This window comes from Nasonia vitripennis, chromosome 4 (genome assembly GCF_009193385.2).
Source record: "Nasonia vitripennis strain AsymCx chromosome 4, Nvit_psr_1.1, whole genome shotgun sequence".
NCBI classification, from domain to species: Eukaryota; Metazoa; Arthropoda; class Insecta; order Hymenoptera; family Pteromalidae; genus Nasonia; species Nasonia vitripennis.
Window position 1 is genome coordinate 18,254,693 of NC_045760.1, and position 25,462 is coordinate 18,280,154.

General features: G+C 50.0%; 1 protein-coding gene across 4 annotated transcripts in view; it reads right to left on the reverse strand.

The window, feature by feature from the left end:
* The window catches only part of LOC100120387 (probable JmjC domain-containing histone demethylation protein 2C), a 204,800-nt gene that overhangs the window by 12,651 nt on the left and 166,687 nt on the right, over positions 1–25,462 (reverse strand). For 3 of the 4 annotated variants that reach the window (XM_008213582.4, XM_008213581.4, XM_031928866.1), the window contains 4 exons: positions 12,374–12,521; positions 1,128–1,490; positions 554–1,051; positions 11–472 (listed from right to left, as the gene is read on the reverse strand). In XM_008213582.4, coding sequence (XP_008211804.1) covers positions 11–472; positions 554–1,051; positions 1,128–1,490; positions 12,374–12,521 — 1,471 coding nt within the window. The remainder of the gene's footprint in view (positions 1–10; positions 473–553; positions 1,052–1,127; positions 1,491–12,373; positions 12,522–25,462) is intronic. The other variant, XM_008213583.4, reaches the window with a different exon arrangement.

Below are 25,462 nucleotides of genomic sequence, written 5' to 3' on the forward strand. Positions count from 1 at the left end.
GACACTTTACCTTCGGCTTGGAGCCCGCGGGCGCGGGAGGATAGTGCGAGGTGGGCGAGGCACTGGGCTGATGAGGATGGTGCCCGTGCGGAGGGTAGGCCGAGTAGGGGCTCTTGGCCTGGTGTGGCGGGTAGGCCATCTGGGGCTCGGGCCTGCTCAGGTACCGGGGCTCCGGCGGCGAGGGGTGCGGCACCTGGGAGACCGGGTGCTGCTGCTGCTGTTGCGACTGCTGTTGCTGCTGCTGCGACTGGGCTTGCTGGCCGTGGGGCGAGTGACGGTTGTGGCCCGGATGCTGCAGGCTCGAGGGGTGGTGGGCGCTGCCCGGTCGGCTGTGGTGGCCGGACTGGGGCGAGGCGCTCAGCATGCCCTGCGGCGAGGACTTGTCGTTCTGCAGGAGGTGGTGGTGGTGGCCGTGCGGACTCTGCGTCGGCGAGCGGCATTCGTAGGGGGACTTGTGTTGCGAGCCCGTCACCTGGAACAAACGAGCGGAGAACATTAGCGTTTCGAGACTCTCGAGACTCTCAAGTCTTACAGAGTGGCGGCGCAAACTTACCGAGACGGGCTGGACGTTCAGGTAGGACATCATTTTGGGACTGGGCGAGTGCGCGGGCGCGGCGACCGGCTGCTTCGGGTGCTGGTCCCTGCTGCCCTCGTTCTTCACGATGACCGAGGAGCTCTTGTGGTCCGAGAGCAGCGGCGGCGGGTTGGGCAGCACGTCGCCCCGCACCGAGACGTGGTGCTCCCTGTCCAGCAGGCCGGCTTTGCTCTGCTGGCTCGAGGACGAGGACGAGGCGGATTTGTTCACCTTGATGTCGTGGACGAAGCCGCCGCTCGGCTGGTAGCCCGAGTAGCCGAAGAGGCTGACGTTCGGCTCGGCTTTGGGCAGGCTCTGGTGGGACTGATGCTGCTGGTGCTGCGAAGGCTGCTGCTGCTGCTGCTGCTTGTCGTGCCTGCTCGAGACCGACATCGACGAGGACGACTTGGAGGTGCGCGAGTGCGCCGGCGGCGGGGGATAGTCCACTTTGCCCGGTACGCTCGACGGCCGGGAGACCTGTAATCCGAGGGCAGAACATTATTTCACGCATTCTCTCGCGTCACGAAGAAAGGAATAAGCCGCCTCGACTCACCTGTTGAGCGGACTGCGGCGTGACCGCGGCCCTGAGATAGGCCAGACTCTGCTGGGCGTAATCGCTGGCCTCCTGCTGCGACCTCTCGACGGCGGCCTGCGCGGCGAGCTGGTGCTCCCGTTCCCGGTGCTCGCGCTCCTCCCGCTCGCGCTGCTGCATCTGACTCTGGCTCGGGGGCTGCTGTTGCTGCTGCTGCTGCTGCTGCTGCTGCTGCTGCTGCTGCGACTGAGAGGTCGGCGCCGTGGGCATGTGGTGCAGCGAGGCCAGGTGACTGCGGCCGGCCCCAGGAGGCGGTGCCAGCGGGAAGCTGTTCCACGCCACCGAGGCCGTCTGCATGTTTCTCTGCACAAGCGAATAAGACACCTACTTCAATCAATACTGCTCCGTCGCTTCGGGGATCGATTTCTATTGCCTGCATGTGCGTACGATGGCTTATTTTTCAAAGAGGCGGACGGTTTTTATCTTATCGAGCGAGCTTTTACGTATTAGCCTGCCTTTTTCTCTTTCCGTCGCTGATATGACGCGGCTTGCTGCGCTATCAACGCTCGAGATAAGTCGTGCCGAGTGCGCTGATAAATTTAATTCACATTGTATACCGGCGCAAGGGGATAAAAAAAAAATCACGTTTCTCGTCGCCGCACTTCCACGCGCACGCTCTCATATAATTGAGCGCTTCTCGCAAACGATTTCGAAAGCTCCGATGTTTAATTAGCGGCGCCCGCGAAAATTTCCCTTGTAAACGTAATATATAACACGTCGAACGTCGCCGGCGCGTTACTCGTCGTACGCGTATATAATCTGCACACGTCGACGCAAAACCGTGGATCGAGTCTCGGCGAGGAGACAAGTTTTGTAGGTCAAATTACCATACCTGCATATTAGTGCGCGAGGCCTGTGTGTGTATAGCAGACGAGACGCTAACTACACGTACACACATATATAGTAATGGCAGACGCACGCGTCGCTCATCAGGCGAAATTTGCAAGTGGAAAAATTCGCTCCTTTTTCTCTCGCGCGACACATGTCTCCGCGTGGAAAACCGAGCCGACGCTTCGCTCCACGTTTTTACAACGCCATCGCAATCGAATCTGAATTTCCAGTCCGTTGAATAAGAGTATATGCAAATTCCGCGCTGCTCCCGACAATGGGAATGAAAATTTTTTCTCCGAACGTGCGAGACACTTGTCGGGCGCGCAAACACGAGCAGGCTGTCTCTCTCTCTCTCTCTCTCTCTCTCTCTCTCTCTCTCTCTCTCTCTCTCTCTCTGTCAAGACGATTCGAAAATGAACGTGCGTATCGGGTCGATGTTTGCCGAAGAAATTATACGAGCGCGCGTAAGCGCGAGCAACGCGCAGGCGCTGCATCTCGAGGATAATTAAAAAGTCATGAGGGGTCGTAAAAATTTAACGATAACTCGGCCTTTCGACTCGTTCCAAATGAGCTTGAATATCGTTGCCCATCGAGAAAGTCTCCATTAAGTAGCGTAGAAAGCTCCCTTGCACGCGTTCGTCCTTAACCTCAAAAGTCCCCCGCCCACGCACAGGGTCATCGGGCCGATCGCAATTAAATTTCGCGCTAAACATCCGGGTCACGAAAGCGCGCTGTCGTCACGGATCATCAAAAGAATAAACTCGAGCGCGCGGTGATTCCCAGCACAGTCTATAAGCTTACGTTACACATCACAGGCGCGCGCGCACACACACACACACGTATAAGTACACGGCATAGCTGGCATCGACCTAGCGCGAGTTGAGTTGCCAGCCGGGGGACACCCCACTTTAGCTGCGGCTCGTCAAGAGCGAGCGAGAGAGCGAGAATCTAATTATAGCCGCGCCGTTGCTCTCCCGCACGGCTCTACACGTATAGCTATAGGTATACTGTAGGGCAGTGTGCGTGGAAGCGGCGCGCAGGCCGATTACTATGCTAATCGCGCACTCGCCTCGAGGGGGGAAAGAGTGAGAGAGAGAGAAAGAGAGAGAGAGAGAGAGAGAGAGAGAGAGAGAGAGAGAGAGAGAGAGAGAGAGAGCGGACAAATGTCAACCCACATGGTGTTTGCGAGACGCGCGCACTTGTGCTTGCGTCATTTCGTATGCGCTTTAGCACCGGATGGTTGCGGTCGCTTCTCTCGATTCGCGAAGTTGTTCGGCGTTATTCGGCGCATCATACGAACTAATCAGAAGATTCGGCTCTGCTTACAGACAAAGAGATCACGTTCGAGAAAGCACACGCACACACAGAGCGAAAACGGCAATTTACTTTCAATTTATAATAGACACACGCCGAGAGACGAGGAAGTGTATGCGCTTTGTTTGCCGAGTCCGTTTTCTCTCGCGCGCAGGAATTTGGAGAGCATGTTTGGATAGTGTGGAATTATGATAAGCGGCTCTCTCTCTCGTAATTAGATGCATAGCTGCACGTGCGCTTGGTATATCTAATTATATAATTGCGACAGCGCGTATTTTCGAGCGAATCTTATTTACCAAAGCCGAGACTCGTTGCCGATGCGCATTTTCCACCGGCTGAGTCACACTCGAGCGAAAGAAAGAGAGAGAGAGAGAGAGAGAGAGAGAAAATACTGCTGCAAACAAGCGCCTCGTGTCGTCGTCGTAAAAAGGAATTCACGTTTTTCATTATATACAAGCTCGCGATAATAATTTCTGCACGTTTCCGCCCCGGTGTGTACCTGCGAATGTATGCAGAGCGAGGAAAAACGGCGGAAAAATTCCCTCCCAGCGCATTTCTACCGATTATGTGCGTTATTTGTTGCGAGCGCAGCAGCAACAGCAGCCCATTGGCACTGCGACAGAGCGGCTTTTTATCGCGTTTATTGTTCCGACTCATACACACACACAGACGACCAGTTTTTACCGCTGCTGCCAAGTGCGTTTTTATTGCCAGTCTCTGACGATTTACTCGATGATGCCCCCGACAACATTAGCGTGATGAGCTTTGTTTAAATGAAAGTGTCTCTTATATCTCGCCAAGAGCAAATGGCGCGTGAATTTTCAGCTTCCCAAACATCGAGAGTTTTTTCGCATGCACATTCTTCCAACGACGAATCTGATGTCTAAATCACGCAATGAACGACTTCGTGCTTTCGATGATGCGAAGGCAGAAAGAGAGAGAGAGAGAGAGAGAGAGAGAGAGAGAGAGAGAGAAAGGTTATCGATCGCGCCTTTGTTGTTTTTTCCCCAGCTATCCGAGACTATCGGAGCATCGGTAGTACAAACGAACGACTCCCGGCGCACACGTGGTCGATTTGACACGCGATCGTCGCGTTTGCATGCGGATTTGCGAGGAATTGCAGGAATTCCGTGATTGCGCTCTTTCTCTCCGAGCAAACGAAAATCGCTGCATGGAATTCTTGGCCGATTCACCTTGACGTTAAGCGGGTCGACTCTTTCTCTCTCACTCTCTCACTCTCTCTCTCCACTTATCGCGCTCGCTCTTATCGTCGCACGCGGTGTATACTCTATACACTAGGCTTGATAATGTTTCGCGCACGCGCGTGCGCGCGTGTGTGTGTCGACGATAAGATTGGATTTCGCTGGCAGCGCGTCGATTGCGACGTTCTATTTTTTCCCCGTTGCGAGAATTCCTCGCCGATGCAGCGAAGGTCGGTCGAGCGATTAAAGCGTTGCGTTTTAATAGTCATTTATGCTTCGACAAAGAAAAGCGCAACCAATGCTCGCGAGAAGAGACACATTTTCCCAGGGATGCACACTCTTTCCTTCCGAGAACACGCGGCGACGTGCGGCTGAGAGAGAAAAAAGAATACAGAGACTCGGCAGCGATTACACTTTTTCCGGTTTTAACGGGACTTGCTGCTGCTGCTGTAACTTTCTTTTGTCCGCGCACAGGCCTTTGCCCCTGATTTATCATCGCCTTTGTGTCGCGTCGCAGAGAAATTAAGAAAATCAACTGGAAACTGCATAGCATCGGCATCTCGAGACAAAGCGCGAGATCAAGTGAGAAACGAGTGCTGCTTCAGCTCCGCGCGCACCGTCGGGGAGAGGCAATAATATAAGTGCCGGCGTATCGTCAGCCGCCTCGTCAGCGAAAGAGGAACTGCTGACCTCCACGTGTGCTCCGCATAAAACACGCACGCAGAGAGGAGAATTTCCCGTTTTCGCGCTCGCTGCTCTCGGCGTACGTCTGAATTATCATGCATGCAAATCGTGCCGCACGTGGCGTTGGATAATCGACGCGCACAGAGAGAGAGAGAGAGAGAGAGAGAGAGAGAGAGAGAGAGAGAGAGAGAGAGAGAGAGAGAGAGAGAGAGAGAGGAGTTTTCTTCATTAACGGAATATCTGCCTCTGCTCTCGTGAAACGAGGCCAGCGACGCGCGCGCGCATAGGAAGTCGCGAGTGCTGAGGGGAAATGAAGAGCAGCGCGCATGTGTGTGTATAGTGTACGTACACAGCGTTCTGGGAAAACGCGAGATTCTATTCTAGAGCCAATTAGTCTCGGGATCAAAGCCCCCGCGCGAGCGACGATTTCTCACAAAAGCGATAATAATCCTGTGCAGCGAGAGAGACGACGTTATTATTATATAGTCTATCTGGACGACTCTCTCTGTGCACTGCAGAGTCTCGGCTATTTATACTCGTAATTTGATTATCGAAGATTTGCGCAAAGTTCGCAGATCCATATACCGCGCCGGAGGGAAACTGAGAGCTGTACGAGAAAGTTTTAATGAAATTTTCCAAGAGGAGTCAAATTAGCCGACTTCGGGCGGCGGCTCGTAATAATATGCGCCTGAATTTTTCCCGGCTCAAAGTAATCAACTCATGCGATTAATTAGCTCCGGAGGATATGCAATTATACCGCGAGGTCGCGCTGCTGTATCGGACTTTTCCTCGTTATTCGACAGGGATGACTTTTTCAACGTTTACCTATCGGTACTTTAATTAGAAAATGATCGAGTGAGTGTGCGCATCGAGACCGAAAACAGGGCGCGATTGTCTCATACGGAACAACTCGACATTGTTTTCCGTCGCAGCCGTCTTTATATAAAAAAAAAAACGAGTATCGAAACGTCGGGTACAAAGTATACGCGCAGTCGCGTGTGTTTACTCTCAGACGATATATATAGGCGAGATTAAAGTATTAAGTTTAAAGAATTCGCCTTCTTTGCTCGCTTCAAGCGAATGCGAATTTAGCGAGTCGCACGCGATCAAAAAACAAAACAAAACTCGCCGACGAGAGCGTGATAAACAAACAGGCAAAACCAGAGGAGGGAGAAAACGATATATTGTATCATGTGCGAGTGTGTACAAAGCGCGATAATAAATTCGCAAACGCGACGACGCGCGCGCGTTTACACAATGCGTGCGTGTTGCCTGCGAGGTCGAATGCAAATGCACTTTCCGAGTCGTAGGACAAGGTCGGAGAATTCGGAGGTGATACACATCCTCGTTTTTTATAGCGACTCTACTTAAGCGTTTCTCGCGACTAATCTTCACCCGTAATGTAGTCAATTAATTATCAATCGGATATCTCCTGCATGACCGGGAAAATACGCGCGCGAAGATATCCTGGATTCCGCGCGGTGTAATACTTTTGCGTAACTCCGTCGCGCCATTGCTATCGCAAAAAGCACTTGTCAGTACGTAATAAAAGTGCGGCGAATGGCGGCTCGTATATCTATCCGAAGCACGTTTTTCCGAGGACTCGATCTGTTGAATCAACGGTAAAACGTGCGCGAATAATCTCTCTCCTTCTCACTGCTCCCCTTCCCTGCACGTCGACACGTAACACTTTCCGCCTTCGGCGCGCATCAATTTGCATCAATCAGCAGTTTGCAGATCGAATCGGCGCTGAACTGGCTCGAATTTCCTTGAACCACATCCCATTCTACAAAGGAAATGCCTCTTTTATTTTTTTCTCGCTCCACAGGCCAATTTGACGAGATGCTAATCCGCGAGGATCGAGCACCAAGTGATGCGTCAGTTTGCTCGTCGATTCTGCGACTGGCTCTAACTACTGGCGAAATCGCACGACGAGCTCTATGCGGGAAACTCAAAATCATAAAAACGGATCAGAAGAAAAAGGAACTATGCGCACACAATCGGATCAGCTCACTCCTCTCACTGTTCTTATTATCCCACGAGCGAGCGCGAGTCTCCATTGTTGCGTACTCGGTGCACGGAGTGCATAATTGATGACCTCGGCTCCTCCTGCTCTCTCTCTCTCTCTCTCTCTCTCTCTCACTCCCCGCGCATGCAGGAGTTTGCATTGCAAATGACACACGAGCCTCGAGTTGTCTGCGGCATGGAGGCCAAGAAGACGAAGGAGAAGAAGAGGAGAAGAGGGAGAAGGAAGAGAGGAGGACATGTCCCGTTGGACTCGCCTTCTTCTTCTCATCCGCCTCGAGAACCGGCTTTTGTGGCCAGCAGCGCCACCTATGCCCCTTCCACGCGCAACCTTCTCTCTCCCTATCTCAGACACACGAGTGTATTATAGCGTGGAAGCCGATAAATAACGAAAGTTTTGCCGGGGGAATTTATGTGCAGAGAGAGAGAGAGAGAGAGAGAGAGAGAGAGAGAGAGAGAGAGAGAGAGAGAGAGAGAGAGAGAGAGAGAGAGAGAGAGAGAGACGTCGTCGCGTAATTTAGCTCCGCTGCGCGAAAGTCCGAGCGGTTAACGTCTTGGAGCTTTTTTAACGGATTATTGATGAGGCTACTTCGGCCCATTATCGCCGGCGCGGTAATTGCGTAATTCTGGAAATCGGCGAGGAACTAACGTAGCGGCTCTTTCGAGATTAGGTCTAGCGGTTGGATTATCTGGGTCACGGAGGTCGTGATGGATGTAAACACACAAATACGAGCGTTATTTTCGACGTTCCACTTCCCGATTATGCAAATTTCAGGTTACATGACTTCGAATTTGGGAAAGTGAATCCACGCAGCATCGACGACGATGATGGACGAAGCGGGTCAAGCACATAAAGATGCCGATTATACTTTCTCGCCCATCAAGTCGTGTGTAAAAAGGCCGTAAAATACGTACACAAGCCGAACCGTTCTCGAGAGGCTGAAAAATCGCCTAACTAACGACACTGCATATAACTCGGCTGCAAATTAAAAAGTCATTGTACGCAACGACGACGCACGACCATATGGCGCCGACCAGCAGTGCATAGTAGTAAATATATACGTACACTGCACAAGGCCTCGCAGCAGCACACAACACCGCGTGATGCGCGAGGCGATAAATTAGTAGTCAATAAATATCCGCGTCGTCGTTCTCGTCTCTCGCACACGTTTGTTATTCCCTGCCTCCGACATTTGAAATTATAATCAAGCCCAGGAAAAAAAAACGACCGCCTCCTCGAGATACACCGTCGTCGTCGTCATTCTTCTCGCGCAGCTCTCTTCCTCATTGTTATTTTCATTCAAGCGTGTACGCAGCAGCGAGCGCATTCCCGCGTAATTACCCCGACGACTTTTATGAATTCCAGTGCCTGCGAGTCGCTCGTGTTCCTCTGCTTTTTACGACGTCGGCGGCTTCGTTCTTTCCACGGCTGCTTCTCTCTTCTGTCTTTATTCTCGCCTCTGCTATAGCTCGTCTAACGCAGCGATCGAAGGAATTTTGAAACTTACACATTAAGATCGGCGAAACATTTCGAAAATCGATTCGAAACAGCATCGCGCAACAACTCGCCGATCAATCAGTCCGAAAGGAAACACTCGTATATCCCTCGTGACCCCGTCGCGTTCGCCCGATTACGACTGATGATTCTCTCGGGTCCCGAAAGCTTCTTCGTCGCGTGTTATACGTGTACACATGCACACAACGCTCTCTCGCGTATTAATCATCCGGTCGTCGACGTCACTGCGGGCGAGCGAGAGATAGAGGGAATTGCGTTCCAGTGAAATGGCGATTCAGCGAAGACTTAATGAGGATCCTTCCGCGAATTTCATCGTCTACCGACACGTACGCTTCGTTATCTCTTCCACTTCGCGCGTGTCTGCATGTATGCCATGCGCTGCTGCTGCGTGTATTATGCTATCTGTTTCGCGCGCGTGGTTATGAGTCTGCCGATTTGTTGTGGCGTAACATGTGCGCGGTAGTTTTTTTCTTCCTTCGTCGAAGAGACTAGGATATATTGAAACGTTCTAGGAGGAAAGAAACGCAGCGCAAAATTTATCGCTCGACCTGGAACTAGGTTATCACCGATATAGTCGCGCGTTTTGGTAGCGTTCCTCGAAAAGCAAAGAAAGCCGGGCATAGATTATCTTATCGACTCGCGGGAAAACCGAGATACGGAGATATCTATATCTGATGAACGCCGCCTGTGTTTACTCGGATCGCGCGTCAAAAGGTGCAGCCGGCGTTTATTTTTAGAGACACGCGCGCGCTGGACTCGATCTCGTACTTTAATGTGGCGATTACATTACGGCTGTCACGACTTCCTCCCGTATAATAACAGCGACTCGAGCGCAGTTTGAATCGCAGATTCGGCCGGTGCTGCTGCTGCTGCTGCATATATGCCGAACGTTCGAGAGCGAAGAGACACGGAGGAGAAAAAAAAACAATTTCTTCGTCATCACGGTGAAATGGCACTAATTGCGCGAACGACATAATAACGACATAAACGAGTAATTGAATAACGACACACTGCTGCTGCTGCTGCTACTGCTGCTGCTGATGCGTGCACACTTTCCTTCCATCGCGCATACGCGTGTGTGCACGCGCTCGTATATACGTTCGTATAAATAATAACATCCCGACGACGAGTGACTTCCGGCCGGTCTCATCGTCGTCTCGACTTTCAAGGTCACGCGGGTGCGGGAGTCGTCGAGAGCCTCGCAGCTGCGACTCGAACACAGCGCACGTGGGAACACGCCTGCGCGAAAAATCGGAGCGAGAGAAGAGAGCGGTTCTTTCGAGGCACCGTTACATGTGCAGGCTCAGCGCTCGAGTATGTGCGAGTTGTGTGTACTTTTGTGCATATTCTGTTTGCGATCGCATTTTTCCAGCCGAAGACGCCAAGGTCGCGCATCTCGAGAATGAGCTCGACTCCGATCGGTCGATTTTACTCTGATCGCCTTTTTTTAAAAAAGCAGAAGAATAATAAGAGCCCTCAATTCCATCGACCACTTCTCACTGTGCATAATACTGTATAAGCGAAGAAAGCGTCGCGGAGTTGAAAGGAGCCCAGAGAGAGACCGGTCCCCCGACGGCAATGACGAGAAGAGAATAAAATCGCCGGCGGACAAAGCTTTTCGCGCGCGCGCGCAGGTAGACTCACACGCTTCCTTTCTCCGAGCACACGTTCGCCGGCGTATAATAATGCGCACACCCCGACATGCGCGAATGGAGAACACCTCGGGCTCGTGAAAAGAAGGGAGGGACAGGTTTTGTGTATTTGCGGCTGGCACGGACGCGCGCACGAGAGGGGCAGGTGCTGGAATGTGCATCGATTTCGACCGGTTGCCTTTGTCAGCAGAGCAGCAGCAGCAGCAGCAGCCGACTGATGCTGGTTTTTATTCAAATTGATATTCCGGCGTGGCGAGTAGAAAAAAGAAACTTGTTACAGACGCGCGACAGACAAAGATGCGACGACAAAGTCCAGAGGGGAAAAAGCTTCCCGAGAGTAATGACTCTCGAGTGCGCGCCCGTACGGACAGTACCTTGGGGTAGGCGCGGAGAATGCGTTATAGCCCCCGCACAAGCAGTTTCCCTCCGGCGGTGACGCGGGCTGCACAATAACAGATTGCGCGCCACGTCTCATCGAGATGGGGCGCGTTTCTATGACTACCGAAAAAGGGTTGCTGCTCTCGGCGAACAATAGAGGGAATCGTGATAATTGACGTCGCGGTCTCTCTGTCCCTCGCATATACTTCGCTCTGGTCTGCGGTCGTCGGATCTTTGATTTTGGATACGGCTGAAAATTTTAGAAACTCCGACAAAGGACTAACAGAGATGCGTAGAATTTTGATCACTCCGCACGCACAGTTTCGAAAACTAATTGCTACACGCCGCGGCAATTACTCAGACGTGTACCGAATCAACGTTATAATACACGGATGATTCATGCTCCCGACTGATGAAAGTCGTCTCGGCAAGAGAGAGAGAGAGAGAGAGAGAGAGAGAGAGAGAGAGAGAGAGAGAGAGAGAGAGAGATTAGCATTTTCACTACCATAGAGGGGATTAATTTAATCTTCTCAAAGCCGGAGACCCAACGCACTTGATGAATGCTAATGCGACATCGCTGCATATACGTGTATGACGATTGAAGCGTTTTGGCCTTTACGTAACTCGCCTCGATGATCCCCATTTGCATTTCTTTATATACACACCTGTATAGGCGTAATATCCGTATACACTATACATATACTGCATGCGCTGCCGAGCAAGTGCCATTAAACCGAAAGTGAATCGATCACGTGCACGGTGCAAGACCTTGAGGCTCTCCTTGCAGGCGGACACTCATTCCTAGTCTCCCTCTCGGCTCTTTCGCGCATTATTATCCAAATAAACACGCGCCGGCTCTTTACCGAGAAACGCTCGCTTACTTAACTCCTCGCTCAAACAAGAGGCGTCTTTTCTCGCGTGCATACACAAACACGAACGCACGAGGCGTGTATGCGTTATACAAAAAAAAGCGGGAGAAAAACTCGCTCGGAGTCAGCAAATATTGGCGCAGGCGCATTCATTGCCTTTAAAAGCGGCATTAACCTAAACAAGCGGCGTGCGCGTACGCCGACGAGCTCAAAGGAGGAAGCAGCAGCGGAGAGAAAAAAAGAGAGACCATTATTCTTTCCCTCTCGCTCGCCAAGGGACATGAAAGGATTCGATCTAGCAGCAGCGTAAGAGAGAGAGAGAGAGAGAGAGAGAAAGAGAGAGAGAGAGAGAGAGAGAGAGAGAGAGAGAGAGAGAGAGAGAGAGAGAGAGGCATGCATAATGGGCACAACCGGCGAGGTTAAAGTAGAAAGAAGCCAAGAGGGGAATCGGAGCCGCCGCTGCCGCTGCTGCTATTCGATGGGAGGACGACGAGAAAAAAGGAAGAAGAAGAAGAGCAAGTTATACAGAAGAGGAGAGAGGAAACCCTTTCTACGCTGGCTGGCTATCTTCTACACTACACGAGGCTGAGAGATAAAGCACTTTTCCCTCTGCTATTTCGCGCAAGTTTCTCGAAACAACCAGCCTCGCTGTCGATCATCAAAACGCAAAAAAAACCGGAATGTTACAAGAGGGCTCTCCCGCATCATCGGGACAAACTCGGCTTGCCTGACTCACCTTTTGCTGGGCTAGCCTGAGGGACTCCTCGAAGTGCTTGTGTACCGCCTGCTCGGCCGCTCTCTGCTTCTCGATCCTCTCGCGCTCGAGCTGGGCCTCGCGCTCCCGAGAATCCTGCAGCTCCCGCACGTCCACCTCCCGGCGCTCTCTGTCAGGCAAACAAACATCAAACGTTAGATACATCGTATGTACATATAGTTGCCTACTGTATTGTGAAAGCTTTTCTGCATGCTTTTTCTTTGCTATACGCACACATAAATAGTCTCTAACAAATGGGCTGTTATTGTTTAGACGATCGTGATTAATAATCGGTGAGTGGCGTATCAATATACGTTCGCACGCTGATAAGTCGTTTTTTTAAGGCTACGCTAATCTGATCAGATGTTATCCATCACACACGCAGCACAGCCTCTAATCGACTCATTGATTATGACATCGATACGACAATTAATCACGTCGAGCGGTAACGCGCACTGCGCGGATATTCAATTAACTTTTTGTAGCTCGAGAGCGAAAAAACGAACGCGACCAAAAGCTCGCTCGTTAGTTCCTCGAGAGCCGATGTTGCACTCAATGTCGTGACATCATCATATGCGTATGAGTCTAGTTCTGCAAAGCTCTTAATGCGCGTGAAAAAAAAACGGCACACACGCTCTCGACGAGGTTTTTCCGGTCGTGTTCTGCAGTCTTTTCAAGAGAGATAAGCATTCATTAACGCTTGCGCAAGTTATTTATACAGTTAGGCGCAGCAGCGCTCCGGCGTTTATCGCCATAAAGTGCACTGGCGCGTGATGCTGGTGCGGGGGGATCCATTGCGCTCGGTTTCCTTTTTTTCAGCCCTCCTCTCCCCTTCATCATTGCTCCTCGCGAGTGCAGCGAGCTGTTGTTGTATAGTTAGAGGGTAGAGAATTTCATTTAGAAAGGGAAAACGCACTACGCGTTTACAGAAGGTACCCTATAATTGACGCGCAATCGCGAAGCGATTAAGGATACGAAACAGTGACACACTTTCCCGTGCGATTATCGCCGAGTGAAAAACAAACGGCCTCCGGCAATCTCTCGCAGTCGAAGCGTTTATTTTTAGAATCGGCAATGCGTGCGGGAAATTCATTCGCAGCTGAAAATAGATGTTTTCAATGGGCGATAAACAAAAAGACGTACCGTGTACCCCGGCGCCCGTTAAAAGGAGATTAACGCCGGGAGCGTAAATTTCCTGGCAACGAGAGCCCAGCAAGAAGCGAGGCAATCCGAGAAAACCGGATTTTCACTCTGTCGCGAGAAAACACGCGCGAGTCGCTGACTTAGCCCGAGCGCGAGGATGAGGACGCTTATTTACGGTCGATTAAAATCAGCGATTTATCTCTCGCGGCGATTAACGCGTTATTATTTCGAGCGGCTCTGATTAATCGCTCATTGTCTGGCTTGTCTCGCCGTTGCGACGGCAGCGATAATGAAAATCGCGCGAGCTTATCGCGCTCGATTGGAAGTTGATTGTAATTTTTCGAAGACAGGAGACAAAGGCCTTGAAGACGACGACAATTTGCATTTCTATTGCCCGCGAAAATTGGGTCACTCGTTCCGTCGTCGATTCCTTTTTCCGGCCGAGCGGTCCCGCGAAGAAAGTACTGCACGATTGAACTTTGAGAAAAAAGGCGTACTTTTCCCCGATCGACACTTACAATTTTAAATTAACGATTAAACTTACAAATCGCACACGCACGTGCGCATTACGGCTATCATTTTCTCATTTGTCTCGTATACTCGCGGCGCAATCAGCATTTTAAATCGGCCCGAGAACGACGTTGTATTATATATATATATACCTCCGGCTAGCTACCAGCGCATATGTAATTTGAAAGTATAATCGGGCGTCGGAGGAAACGGCGAAAATAACTTTCGTCGATCGCGCGAACGGGTTATTAATAAATTTTCCTCGCGCGCGGCGCTCTGCGGCATTCGCTCATGAATGAGTGCAGCGAGCAGCGGGAGAACAAGTATTACGAGTAAAAAACGGGAGATTTCGCGAAGAGCGAGGCCAACGGCGGCAACTATACGCAGGCACACGCACACAAGGCCTTTTTTGGCTATGCCGCGGCGCAGCCGGTTCTATACGAGACCGGATTTTTCAGAAACCTGTCTGCCTCTCTCGCTCCCCGCGCTCGTAAATACCGACGAGAGACAGGTTCCTCTTTTTGCCGCGTGTGCCGTTTCTCCCAGTTATACATATATAGAGAATCGATTATACGCCGGCGGCGGCGAGTTTCTTAATTAGCCCTGGCTCGTTTTTCGCAGCCTAGTAGACTATGTGTGTGCAGCCGACCCTTCCTGTATACGGCGATTACAACAGAGCAAAAGAGAGATAGAGAGGCAGAACCGGTTCGGGAGAAAAAAAAAGCGGCGTCGACGTCGAATTCCCTCGGCCTTCGATCTCGAGCACCGATTAACCTTCTCACGCCAGGCGAGGATGGAGGCGGCGATTATTTCCCATCTCTCTCTCTCTCTCTCTCTCTCTCTCTCTCTCTCTCTCTCTCTCTCTCTCTCTCTCTCTCTCGAGTGCTATTCGACGCGGAGAAAGAGTCCATGACCCCCCGCACTATACGGGCGATGCGGTGATAAAGGCTCTGCAGTCTCGGCCTAGTTCGAAAACAGCTCGAATTGGGCAAACTTTGGTATCTCTTTGAGGCGTTATTACAGGAGAGTATATCGACCCGGGAGAGCGCGACATCGCCCTCGCATTTGCATTTCACAAGGACCGACTCCGCGATGCGTATATTATGCGCGAAAGGCGCTTTCGGAGATCGTCTCTCGGAAATACAAATGAACTTTCCCCGCTGTCGTCCCTTTTTCCCCATCCCTCTCTCCTTCTCTCGAACGCACGGAGCTGAGTCACTGCTACTGCGCGCGCGCGCGTGCGTCTGATGTGTAATATACGCATACGTCATCTTGATGTATCGAAGAGAGGCCCGTGTTTTATGCGCGGCCATGAGTTTCCTCTTTACGCGTCTCGCTCGAGCGGATTGACGGCTTATTAGCGACGCGATGATTCTCAGTATACGGCTCCTCTTCGCAAAAATTTGTCACTTCGAAAATTTAATTGCCAGAATCAATTATGGAGCATTCCCTGACGAAACAAAGCGCGTATCACGTGAGAACGCAACTACTCGCTCTTGAAAGGAAAGCACAGGGAAGCGGCTATGCGAGTATAGTGTGCAAAAAGAATTGCACAACAGTGTAATAAGCGCGATCGCGAGGAATAAATGGAGATTAGCCTGATAAACGAGTATGTATACAGGCTTCCCTCTTCCTCGCACTCCCCGCAGTCTGTGTGCGTGTTTTATTGTTTGGCAAGACGATGATTCAACGAAAGTTTGCGCTCGCGGGCTCATGCACACACACGCACACGGAACACACTGTTGTGCGTGTTTGCACACTTGGCTGTATTATTTATATGCGCTCGAGTCGCTGCGCGCGATCGTGTGGGTAGAGAGCCGCTCACGAGCGAGCGTACTTTAAAGTTTGATTTATCGGACCGACACGCCGGAGACTTCAAGGTCGACGCGCCTCGGTTGTTCTTTTTCTCTTTCGAATTTTACTTTCTTCGCCCGCTCGATTGCTGCGCCGACTGAGCTTTTATTCTTTATTGTCGTGCGAAAATTAATGGCTGTAGTTCTATAGTTTAATTAATAAGGACCCTCTCGCTTTGTTCGATAACGAATCCGCTCTGACACGCCTCCGGCGAATCCCGAAAGACTGCAATGCAAACAATCGACACTTTCGAGCCGTCCCACGCACGCTTCCCCGTGTGTTTCTCCTTACGTCAGCTTATTAGAAATCAGCCGCGCGCACGGCACACACACACACGGGTGCAGAAAGCGTAGGAATGCATCGCGTGACGAGCGGCGGCGCAGACCATAAGACTCGTGTCGTTATCGGCGCTGATTCACGTTTATTATATTCCGCTCCCGTTCCTCTGCGCGCGCCTCGTTGGGAATGAAAATTGAGCGGCGTTTGTGGGGCATACATTATCCGCGCCGCGCCGGAAGGTTACACACGAGGTTACAGTATCATCGGGGAAAATCGAGTTCATCATAATGTAGGGGCGACTAACGATGCTCGTGGAAACTGTACTTTGGAGTATAGTTTGTAGTATACTTGGACTTATTCCTTCCGAGCCGCGGATGATACGCGACTGTATAAAGAAGCGCTGTTTATCTTAGAGCGAGAGACACAGCGTACAACGAACGATCTACACCGACGTGCGAAATTCCCTCAGAAGCGGCAAAAAGCCACATAGAGAGCGCCAGTAATTCACAAGTTTAATTGCGTATATTAAATCGATGCGAGCGAGAGATAAAAAAAGAGCAATACGAGAGCAAACAAGAAAGAATCGGTGCGCGCGCACCGTGAAATGTTTATCCCGTCGGCTCGCGCGATGTTTTCAAGCAGTGCAGCGGCTCCTTTTCTTTTTTATTATAACTAGACTTGGCGCAGTGCGCTGCGCGCACTGTAGTAGGCTATAATTTCATTAACTTATTAAATGGAATATAAATACTTGATTGATATTTTTAATATTTGTTTTCTATCACGGAAATATATCGAACTTTACAATATATGATTCATTTCGCGCTCATATAAATTTCAAAATTGCAGCGGTTTCGTCGCCAACTTCCTTTTAAAATTTTAAGGTTATGTCTCGAGAGTAGAATGCCTCTAGAATATTATAAATACACAAATTATAATTTGATATGTATTATAGTATTATATTACATTTTTAATATTAGAATCAATTTTAGAAATCAAAAACAAATCAAAAAATTCTAACTATACTTTTGACGCATGCGCACTACATGAGCCAATCATACATTCTTGGCTTCACTTCATCCGGTCATGACTTTTTTATATAGGGAATACGCAGCGGTCGAGGTCGACTCGTATGTTATTCATCTTCTTCTTTTTACACACACTCGAGTTCCCTCGGTTATCGACGGCGCGTAGGTCGATCGTGCATAGCGTATTGAGTCACGCTCCTCTCTCTCTCTCTCTCTCTCTCTCTTTTCCTCGAGCTATAGAGACAAGGCTTCCTCGAGTGCATTATTCAGTTCCGAGTTCGCGTAGGCATCGACGCGTCCATAAATTCGTATATCAATAGCGGAGTTCAAGAGCACCTCCCGAACGAGCGTCATCGAACAAAAGCGTCGACTCGCTGTGACTTTCTCTTACACGTCATTGCGCTCGCGCGTGTGCTTATAAGTGTGTGTGTGTGTGTGTGTGTGTGTGTGTGTAGTGTGTACACGTAACGGGGGCTTGGGCAACGCGAGACGCCGAGAAAAGGTCAATTACCAAGCGCGACTGGCGCGCAGGTTCTTTTGTGAGCGTCGACCTTTTTTGCTCGAAGAGTTGGCATATGCGTAAGTTAAACTCTTATCAGATTTAGTTTGTGGAAAGCAAATATTGTCATTCACGGCTTTTCTTCTCCTCGGCGCATTGCAACAGCCGGCGCGATAAACTTGGCTCGCGCGCGCATTTTTCGGGAAGTGTTTGTTATCTATCGGAGCCGATAAGAGACATTCCACTTTGTTCTTTTCCACTCGAAAATGGGTTATACGGATGATGTACGCGCGCGCTTGTGTGTGCGTGTGTGTCTTGTATCGCACGCGGCCGAATCGGCGGCTCATTTGAATATATGCAAATTCGCTGTTTATTTATTTTCACTCTCTCATACACAGTGACGATATTCCGATTAAATCCAGCCTGTGAAGTATGCGAGCTGTGGCGCTCTATCGAACTCCTCGCGCGAGGAAGTTCGATGATTTATAAGTATATCGAGCCCCGCGAGTTTTCCATTTCGCGGAATCGAAGAAAAATAGGTCCGTTAAGTATGGTATCCGTGCAAAAAGAAAGCCTCGATCGCCTCGATCGCCGCGAAGAAAGAGAAAAAGGAAGGGTCAGCAGCAGCGTCGTCGTCGTTCCGCTATTTATAATCGCCGCGGGCCCCTCGAGGGGCGGGAATCGCCGGCCGTAAATACCGTAAGCCTCGGCGCGATGTGTATACATATACTTACACAGGCTCGCGCGCGTGTACCGTCGTCTTTATCTTCTTCTCTTAGAATACAGCGCATATAGATACGCACACACTTTCCGCGCGTCTTTTCATTTCCCTCACTTCATATTCAGTACGTTAAATGTTAAATATATCTGCGATCGGACGCCTTTGTAACGTCCTTGAAAATTCATTGGGAATGGTTTTTTTGCGAATTTGTTTCAAGCCATTACGATTGTATCTCTATTTAGAAAAGTATCGCTGTAAAATGCAGCACTCAATCCCTCCTTTTGAATCAAAGATGGGAGGAAAAAAGCTCGAGTAAAGTTGCTCGATAAAGCAAGCTTCTATATATTCATTTCAAGTGAATTATCCGCTAAGACCCGGCGAGCAAACTCTAAGCGCGGCTCTCTCTCTCTCTCTCTCTTCTCTCTTGCACATGCATCATTTAGACGGGCGAGGTATTCATGAGTCTCGGCTGTATAGCCGCTCGCGTAATGCCCTGAGAGCGTTTGATGCTATACACGCTATCTATGCAGTGCAGTCGAGGCACGTGTGTGTGTGTGTGTGTGTGTGCGCGCGCGCGCGTGGATGTACGAGAGGCCGAAGCCAGTGAAAACTTTTGCATAATGTCTAGCCGTCACTCCCCTTCACCCTCTTTTCTCTCGGTCATGCGGCGCTTTTAGTAGCCCGGAGCCAAGTCGTATAGAGTAGACGACGACGACGACGACGACGACGACGACGACGACTGCTAATGCCGACTGACCTAGAATGGCGTGCAGGAAGCAAACGGCTTTCATTCTTCTCTCGCTAGAATCTCTCGAGTCTTTCGTTTTCTTCTCGTACAGACCCGCTGTTAAATTCGTTTTTAACGACGCTGTGATGGCATATTTTATAACAGAAGCAATTAAGCGCGGCTCAAGATAAGCGCTTTCGATCGAGGGAATTAGAGGAATGAATCATCAGCGCTCGAGCGCGGAAAAGCCAAGTGAATCCGAGTCGGTAATTCTCAGAGTCTCTCCTTCTCCATGACCCCGGCAATCACGAGGCAAACAACGATGAATGGAGGGACGGATACTCTCTCGTACACACGTCCACGGAGAGACGCCAGCAGTCGATAAATCCAAGGGAGAGAAAACGGGGGGAGAAACGAGAAAGAAGAAAGCAAGGGCGGCGATATCGTTGATCGATGATGCCTCGACGACGACAACGACGAGAACGTGCGTCGACCCCGCACGGCCTTATAAAAAAACAGCAGACACTCGTGTGTATGTGTATGCCGAACAGGGGGACATATCGCGCTGCGAATAGGCTCGTCTGTTCCGGATAGATAAATAAGGAGGGAAAATTGAGCTTGGGAAAGGGAGAAAGAGAGAGAGAGAGAGAGAGAGAGAGAGAGAGAGAGAGAGAAATGATTAGCCAGCTGCTGCTGCTTCGTGCGCATATTGATTAGTTCTTTTTGCATCGCGAGCACAATATGCTCGCAAGCCGTATATACGCACGATGTTTGCGAGAGTGTCTTTGAGGATGGGATGATGGCGTATTATATGCGGAAAAGAAGATTACGTCCAAAGCTTCTTTTTCCTTTGATATACGTACTGCGGTCTCGTGTTTTTTTCCGCATCGGACAATAATATTAAAGAGAACTCTCGTGACGAACGCCAATAATCGCCGGGATTCCGAGAAGAGTCTTTTTCAGCGGACAACCGACGACAGCCGGCGTCTCGTGTTCGCCTCTGGAGTCGGGCCAAGTGCGTTTTCGTAAAATTCGCGACGCTGCGGGAATTCCGCCGCGTTGCGTCAACAGCCGCGTGCACAACGGAAGTGTCCGTGCAGCGGTTTCGCAAGACACGTGTCGTTGAGTTCGCGCATCAAGCCTGTTATTGCTTATGTATTATGCCCGGAGACTCTCGTTGCGTAAAATCTCGCTCTTTTTAACGGCCGCTCTGACCTTTCAGCGAGTCTACCTGCCGTGCTTCTCTCTATTTATAAAACCCGTCGTCGGTTGATTCCCGCGAAGCCGAAGTCCTCCGATTTCGAAAATCCCGCGCTCGCGGCTCTAAAGTTCCTTGAACTCGCGAGAAAGGCGGCAGGTTGCGTCACTCGTCGCGCGGAAATAGTCAAATTGCCTTCCAGCCGCGCGCGCTGCGCTACATAACGCGTTGCCATCGTCGGGGAATTGAAACGGACGTCTGCAGAATCGACGTGTATTTTTAGAGTAAACACGAGAGAGAACATTCGGGATTTTCAGGTTAGCTTTATCGTGCCTCCCCTCGAGGCTGCTATTTTCAGGGTAAACACGGAAATTCGGCACCGTATATAATTTATATCCGCGATTGGAAAAGTGCCTCGGCTCTAAAAATACGCGCTCGTAAAAATAGACACGGCGCGGGACAGAGACATATAGAGCGACACTTTTTTCTTCCGCGCGTCAGCGAAAAACAACGCGCAAAGTGACCCTTGCGCGCGCGATGTATAATAACTCGATAATCGGGATAAAAATAGGCGCATAAAACAGAGCTGGGATATATATTGGAAGTTCCGTTCGCGCTAGAATTTTCTATAAACACAGGCGGAGAGAGGAGGAAAGGTCGCGCGCGGTAAACGCGACGAGGCCTCAATGAAAAAGTCGACCTTGACTTCACCGGTACGTGATTCGCGCGACCGAGGAATGTTGGGTCAAAGTTCGGCTGTTTACGCGAATAGGCTCGCGTGTGTGCACAGCAGAGCGATCGAGCTGGAATTCAAGCGTAAATACACTCGGCTTCTGTTATACTCGTTCGAGTTGATAAGTGGTTATCTATATTCGCGGACGAAAGCTGATTGATAAGAGCTTCCGTTATTCTCGGAATTCCATATTCGAGCGCTTCAATTTCATTTCGTCGCGCACTTCACGCTAATTAACCAGCAACGATCGAGCCTTTCTATATAATCGGCTATTTATCGATACGGGCTATTTCATAAAAACGTAAAAAATAAAAACAGAGTCGAGCCAGTACACCCTATCGCGCGCATTGCGCCAATTAAAAATAGCGAAACGAAAAACTGTTGCACGAGCGAGACTGAAATCAGATCGAAAGTTTATGTAGTGTAGCAGAGAGGGAAACACGGCTCACGTGCGCTCGCACACAACACTTCTATGTGACATCGACCTCGTGGATTCCTTCGCACGCGCTCGAGACGTTCTACTGTTGTGGCCCGCGCGCGTATTACACCCTTTTTTCTCTCATTCAGCGTTGCGAGAGCCGCGTTTGTGTACAAGCGCGAAATTCGTACACACCGCCGACTGCGTGCGTACACAAGCGCCGATTCTGAGTCAAGGCTCGGAAAGTTTCGAGTTTGTAGCTGTAGGTTCTGTAATTTTAAAGTTAACAAACCGCGCCGGTACGTATAGTTAGCGAACTGCGTAAGCAAGTTATGTAAGTCGAGTGGAACCCGCTCGACGATCTCGGCTCTATTTGCGCCTATCATCTATTATTATGCGCGCAAACTTTCAAACTTTTTGAATCTTTAATCCCTTATACGCCTTAGAAGTCAGTACTTGGAACCGAAAGTGCCGGCGTTTAACCTAGAACAATAAAACGAGTATACCCGCCGAGAGAGAGAGAGAGAGAGAGAGAGAGAGAGAGAGAGAGAGAAGAAAAAAAACGAGAAGAGAGCTCGTGAAACTAAAAAAAGAACGAGTTATACGCCGAGCTATTATATCGAGGGAGAGAGATTCTCTCAAACGCGCTTATACGACGTGACGTAACGACGCCTCCGAGGAAACTCTATAAATTCCGCTTTTTCATTACCATCATCACAGGCTAATTTCCCTTTCATATTCCGAGAGGAGAAGCGGCCATTCGCATTCAAAGCAGCTACAGCAGCAGCTGTAAAAGAACAAGGTTAACGATCGGCTCTTCTTCATCTTTGAGAGCCGCTGCTGCTGCATGCAATATGTACGTGGAAACGGCGAGACGAGAAAATCGCCCGAGGCAAGACAGTAGCGCCATACGTGAGACACTGGAGGAAATTTCGACGCGGCCTTGGTGCCTCTCTCGAAAAGCGCCCCGAGTCGTCACGAACTCGCGCTGCTGATGTCGAGAGGGTTACGCTTTTTTTCTCCCCCGTCCAACGGGTCGCTACGAAAAAGAAAAATGCGCGCGCGCAACAATGTCCGAATCAAGCGTCAATGAAGCGCCTCGTCTCGTTTCTCAAAGGCTTAATTACGAGAAATCGTTCTCTCGCGGCGCGTCGTTCTTCTTGCGCATATTAATGGGACGTATATCTGGCGAGTGTTATATTGCGCAAGTTAGTCGACGGCAGCAGCGGCGAGTGACGACTGTCAGGTCTCTCTCCGCGCAGAGCATACGCACACACACACACACACACACACACACACACACACACAGGCCGTGTCTCCTCTCTTTCTATAATGACCCAGATCGACCAGAGTGCGAGTATAGCTCGATGATCGTTTCGAGAGAGTAGCCGTGTTATACTATGCGCTGATGCTTTTTTCTACGCTCGTCTAGCCGCCGCCGCTCGCTTTGATTTATAGGACGTGCTGAAAGAGCCTTTTTCCGTATCGGTGGGAACATACGTATACGCCACTTTCTCTCTCTCTCTCTCTCTCTCTCTCTCTCTCTCTCTCTCTCTCTCTCTCTCTCTCTCTTTCGATTATTTCATCGTGCAGATACAAGTCGCGAGCATCGCTCGGCGTATAAATAAGCAAATCGAGGCGTCGCATCGAGCGAACGAGGCGGAGTAGAAAAAAGAAATCACTTCACGGGCCATTTAAAGGAAAAAAGGGGCCGTCGAGAGACCAATTTAAAGAGCTTGAAAGAGAGAGAGAGAGAGAGAGAGAGAGAGAGAGAGAGAGAGAGAGAGAGAGAGAGAGAGAGAGAGAGAGATAAAGAAACAAAAGCGCGCGTGTGAGCGGTATAACTCCGAAAACTCGTGCTGGAACACGAGCGCTTGCGAAAGTAGATTGAGATAAAGCAGCGGAAGAGTATACGAGAGAGAAAGAGAGAGGATATTTGCGGTTGTGATTCAGCTGCTGCCGTCTTCTCTTCTCCTCCTTTATCTGTCCCCCGAGAACGAAAAATAACGCGTCGATGAAACTATTCCTATACACGGTCTCTTTTTCCTTCTTTTCCGTTCCGTCTTCTGTTTTCAATCGCGACGCAGCAGCACACAGCGGACCAATAGAGAACACCTGCCCGCGGCACACAAATAATTACGAGCAGCAACAAACTGTCGGAGGTGTGAACCGGTAAAGAGAAAAGAAATTACTCGTTATGGGAGAGACGGAAAGAGAAAGAGCGAGTTGAAAAAGAAGGCGTGCGCGCGCGCGTACAAAAGACGCAGCGGGGGGAAAAAGGCGCTTGCAACGCGCGACCGCAAAGCCGGCGGTTACATACTGCGGCACAGGCAGCCGACAACGACGACGAAGCCATTTGCAAGTCTCGTTTTTCTCTCTTTGCCCCCTCCGCTGCGTGAAACTCGCTTTGACGAATTATCTCGCGTAATGACTTGTCGTCCTCCGACCGTCTCTCATTACGCTTTTTGCTCCGCGCGCGGCGCTTGCGAATATTATATGTGCGACCGGTCGATTACAGTCTCTCTCTCTCTCTCTCTCTCTATCTTTTTGTCCCTCAAAAAAACTTCTCTCGTTTTTCGCATGTATACCTCTTGGTTGTTGCCGCGGGCGTGTGTATCGCTTGCTTTTCGCAGAAGTAGGATTTCCGAGTATACATACCCACCGTAATAATATCAAACGTGGGATTATAGCACACGTCTTTGAATATCGCGACTTTGGTTATATAGCTATATAATCCGAAAAGAAACCGTCTGCCTCGCGGAGATAGGCCTAATCCCGCACAAAGAAGAGCAACTCACTCCCCAGTATCAATTTATTCGGAATCAACAACAAGCGAGCGATGTGGAGAAAGCGCGCGCTAGATAAGATTACGGCAAATTAAATATTTCAATACGGCGACGAGAGATAATAAACTAAAAGCCTACATAGGAGTAAAAGGAAGGATGAAGATGACGAAAAGTATCGCGAGGGGAGTCCTATACCCGAACGAGCATCGCGATGGGAACGACCTCGTTTGACCTTGAGGGTTAGCGCATTTACTGGCTAATTTTTCACGTGTACATCTTTATACAATGGCACAAGCGTATATGTTTGTATAAGGATTTGGAACTGATAGGTGTGAATTCTGTACACACACAGCCGATTTTCCGACGAACGGAGGCTACAAAAAGCGATGAAGGAAAGGTATGGGTAGCCAAATACGAGGAACGCCGCGCGGAGAAGAGAAGGAGTCAGGCGAGAGTCGTATCTCTGGAAACAAAGGGACCAGCTTTGCGGGTTCTCTCCCCCCCCCCTCTCTCTCTCTCTCTCTCTCTCTCTCGCTCTGCAGCCTGCATTTCCATAGAATGTATACGGCGTCGGCAGACTTTCCAAGATTTCTCTACCTGCCGCTCCCCGGACCTGACAAAGACAGAGCAGCAGCCTACGGGGCAATAAAAACTCAGCGTCTTTAGGGATCTACTACCTCTTCTTTCCTCTCGCTCTCCGCAGACCCTTCCCTCTTTGTTTTCTCTCGACGCGCCAGGGTATTTAGTTACCATCTTCTTTTTTCATCTGTCCTTTTTTCTTCTTTTTTTGCTTCTTCTTCGCGTGGCTACGGAAAGTTTGATGATTGCGAGAAGCGTGTGCGGGGGAGAGAGAAAGAGAAAACCACGAAATTACTTTCTAGTTGCGCAAGATTGCTGCGCGAACTTTTAATGCGGCCTCTCGCGGTCGCGGCTTTGTGCGGAAAAACGATTATCCTCTCTCGTTGAAACGAGGAGATGGCGTTTCTCGCTCTCCCTCGGATCTGTGCGCGTGATAACCTTGAGTCGTATTTCGAAAGTTCGCCTTTTCTCAAATTTAACGTCGTTGGAACGGGTTTGTTGATAACCGTTATGCTCGATCAAGCTATATAATATCGCAGAAAGCGCGCGCGTTACGATAAGTGACTTTGAATTTGATAAATCGAACGCTCTCGTGACCG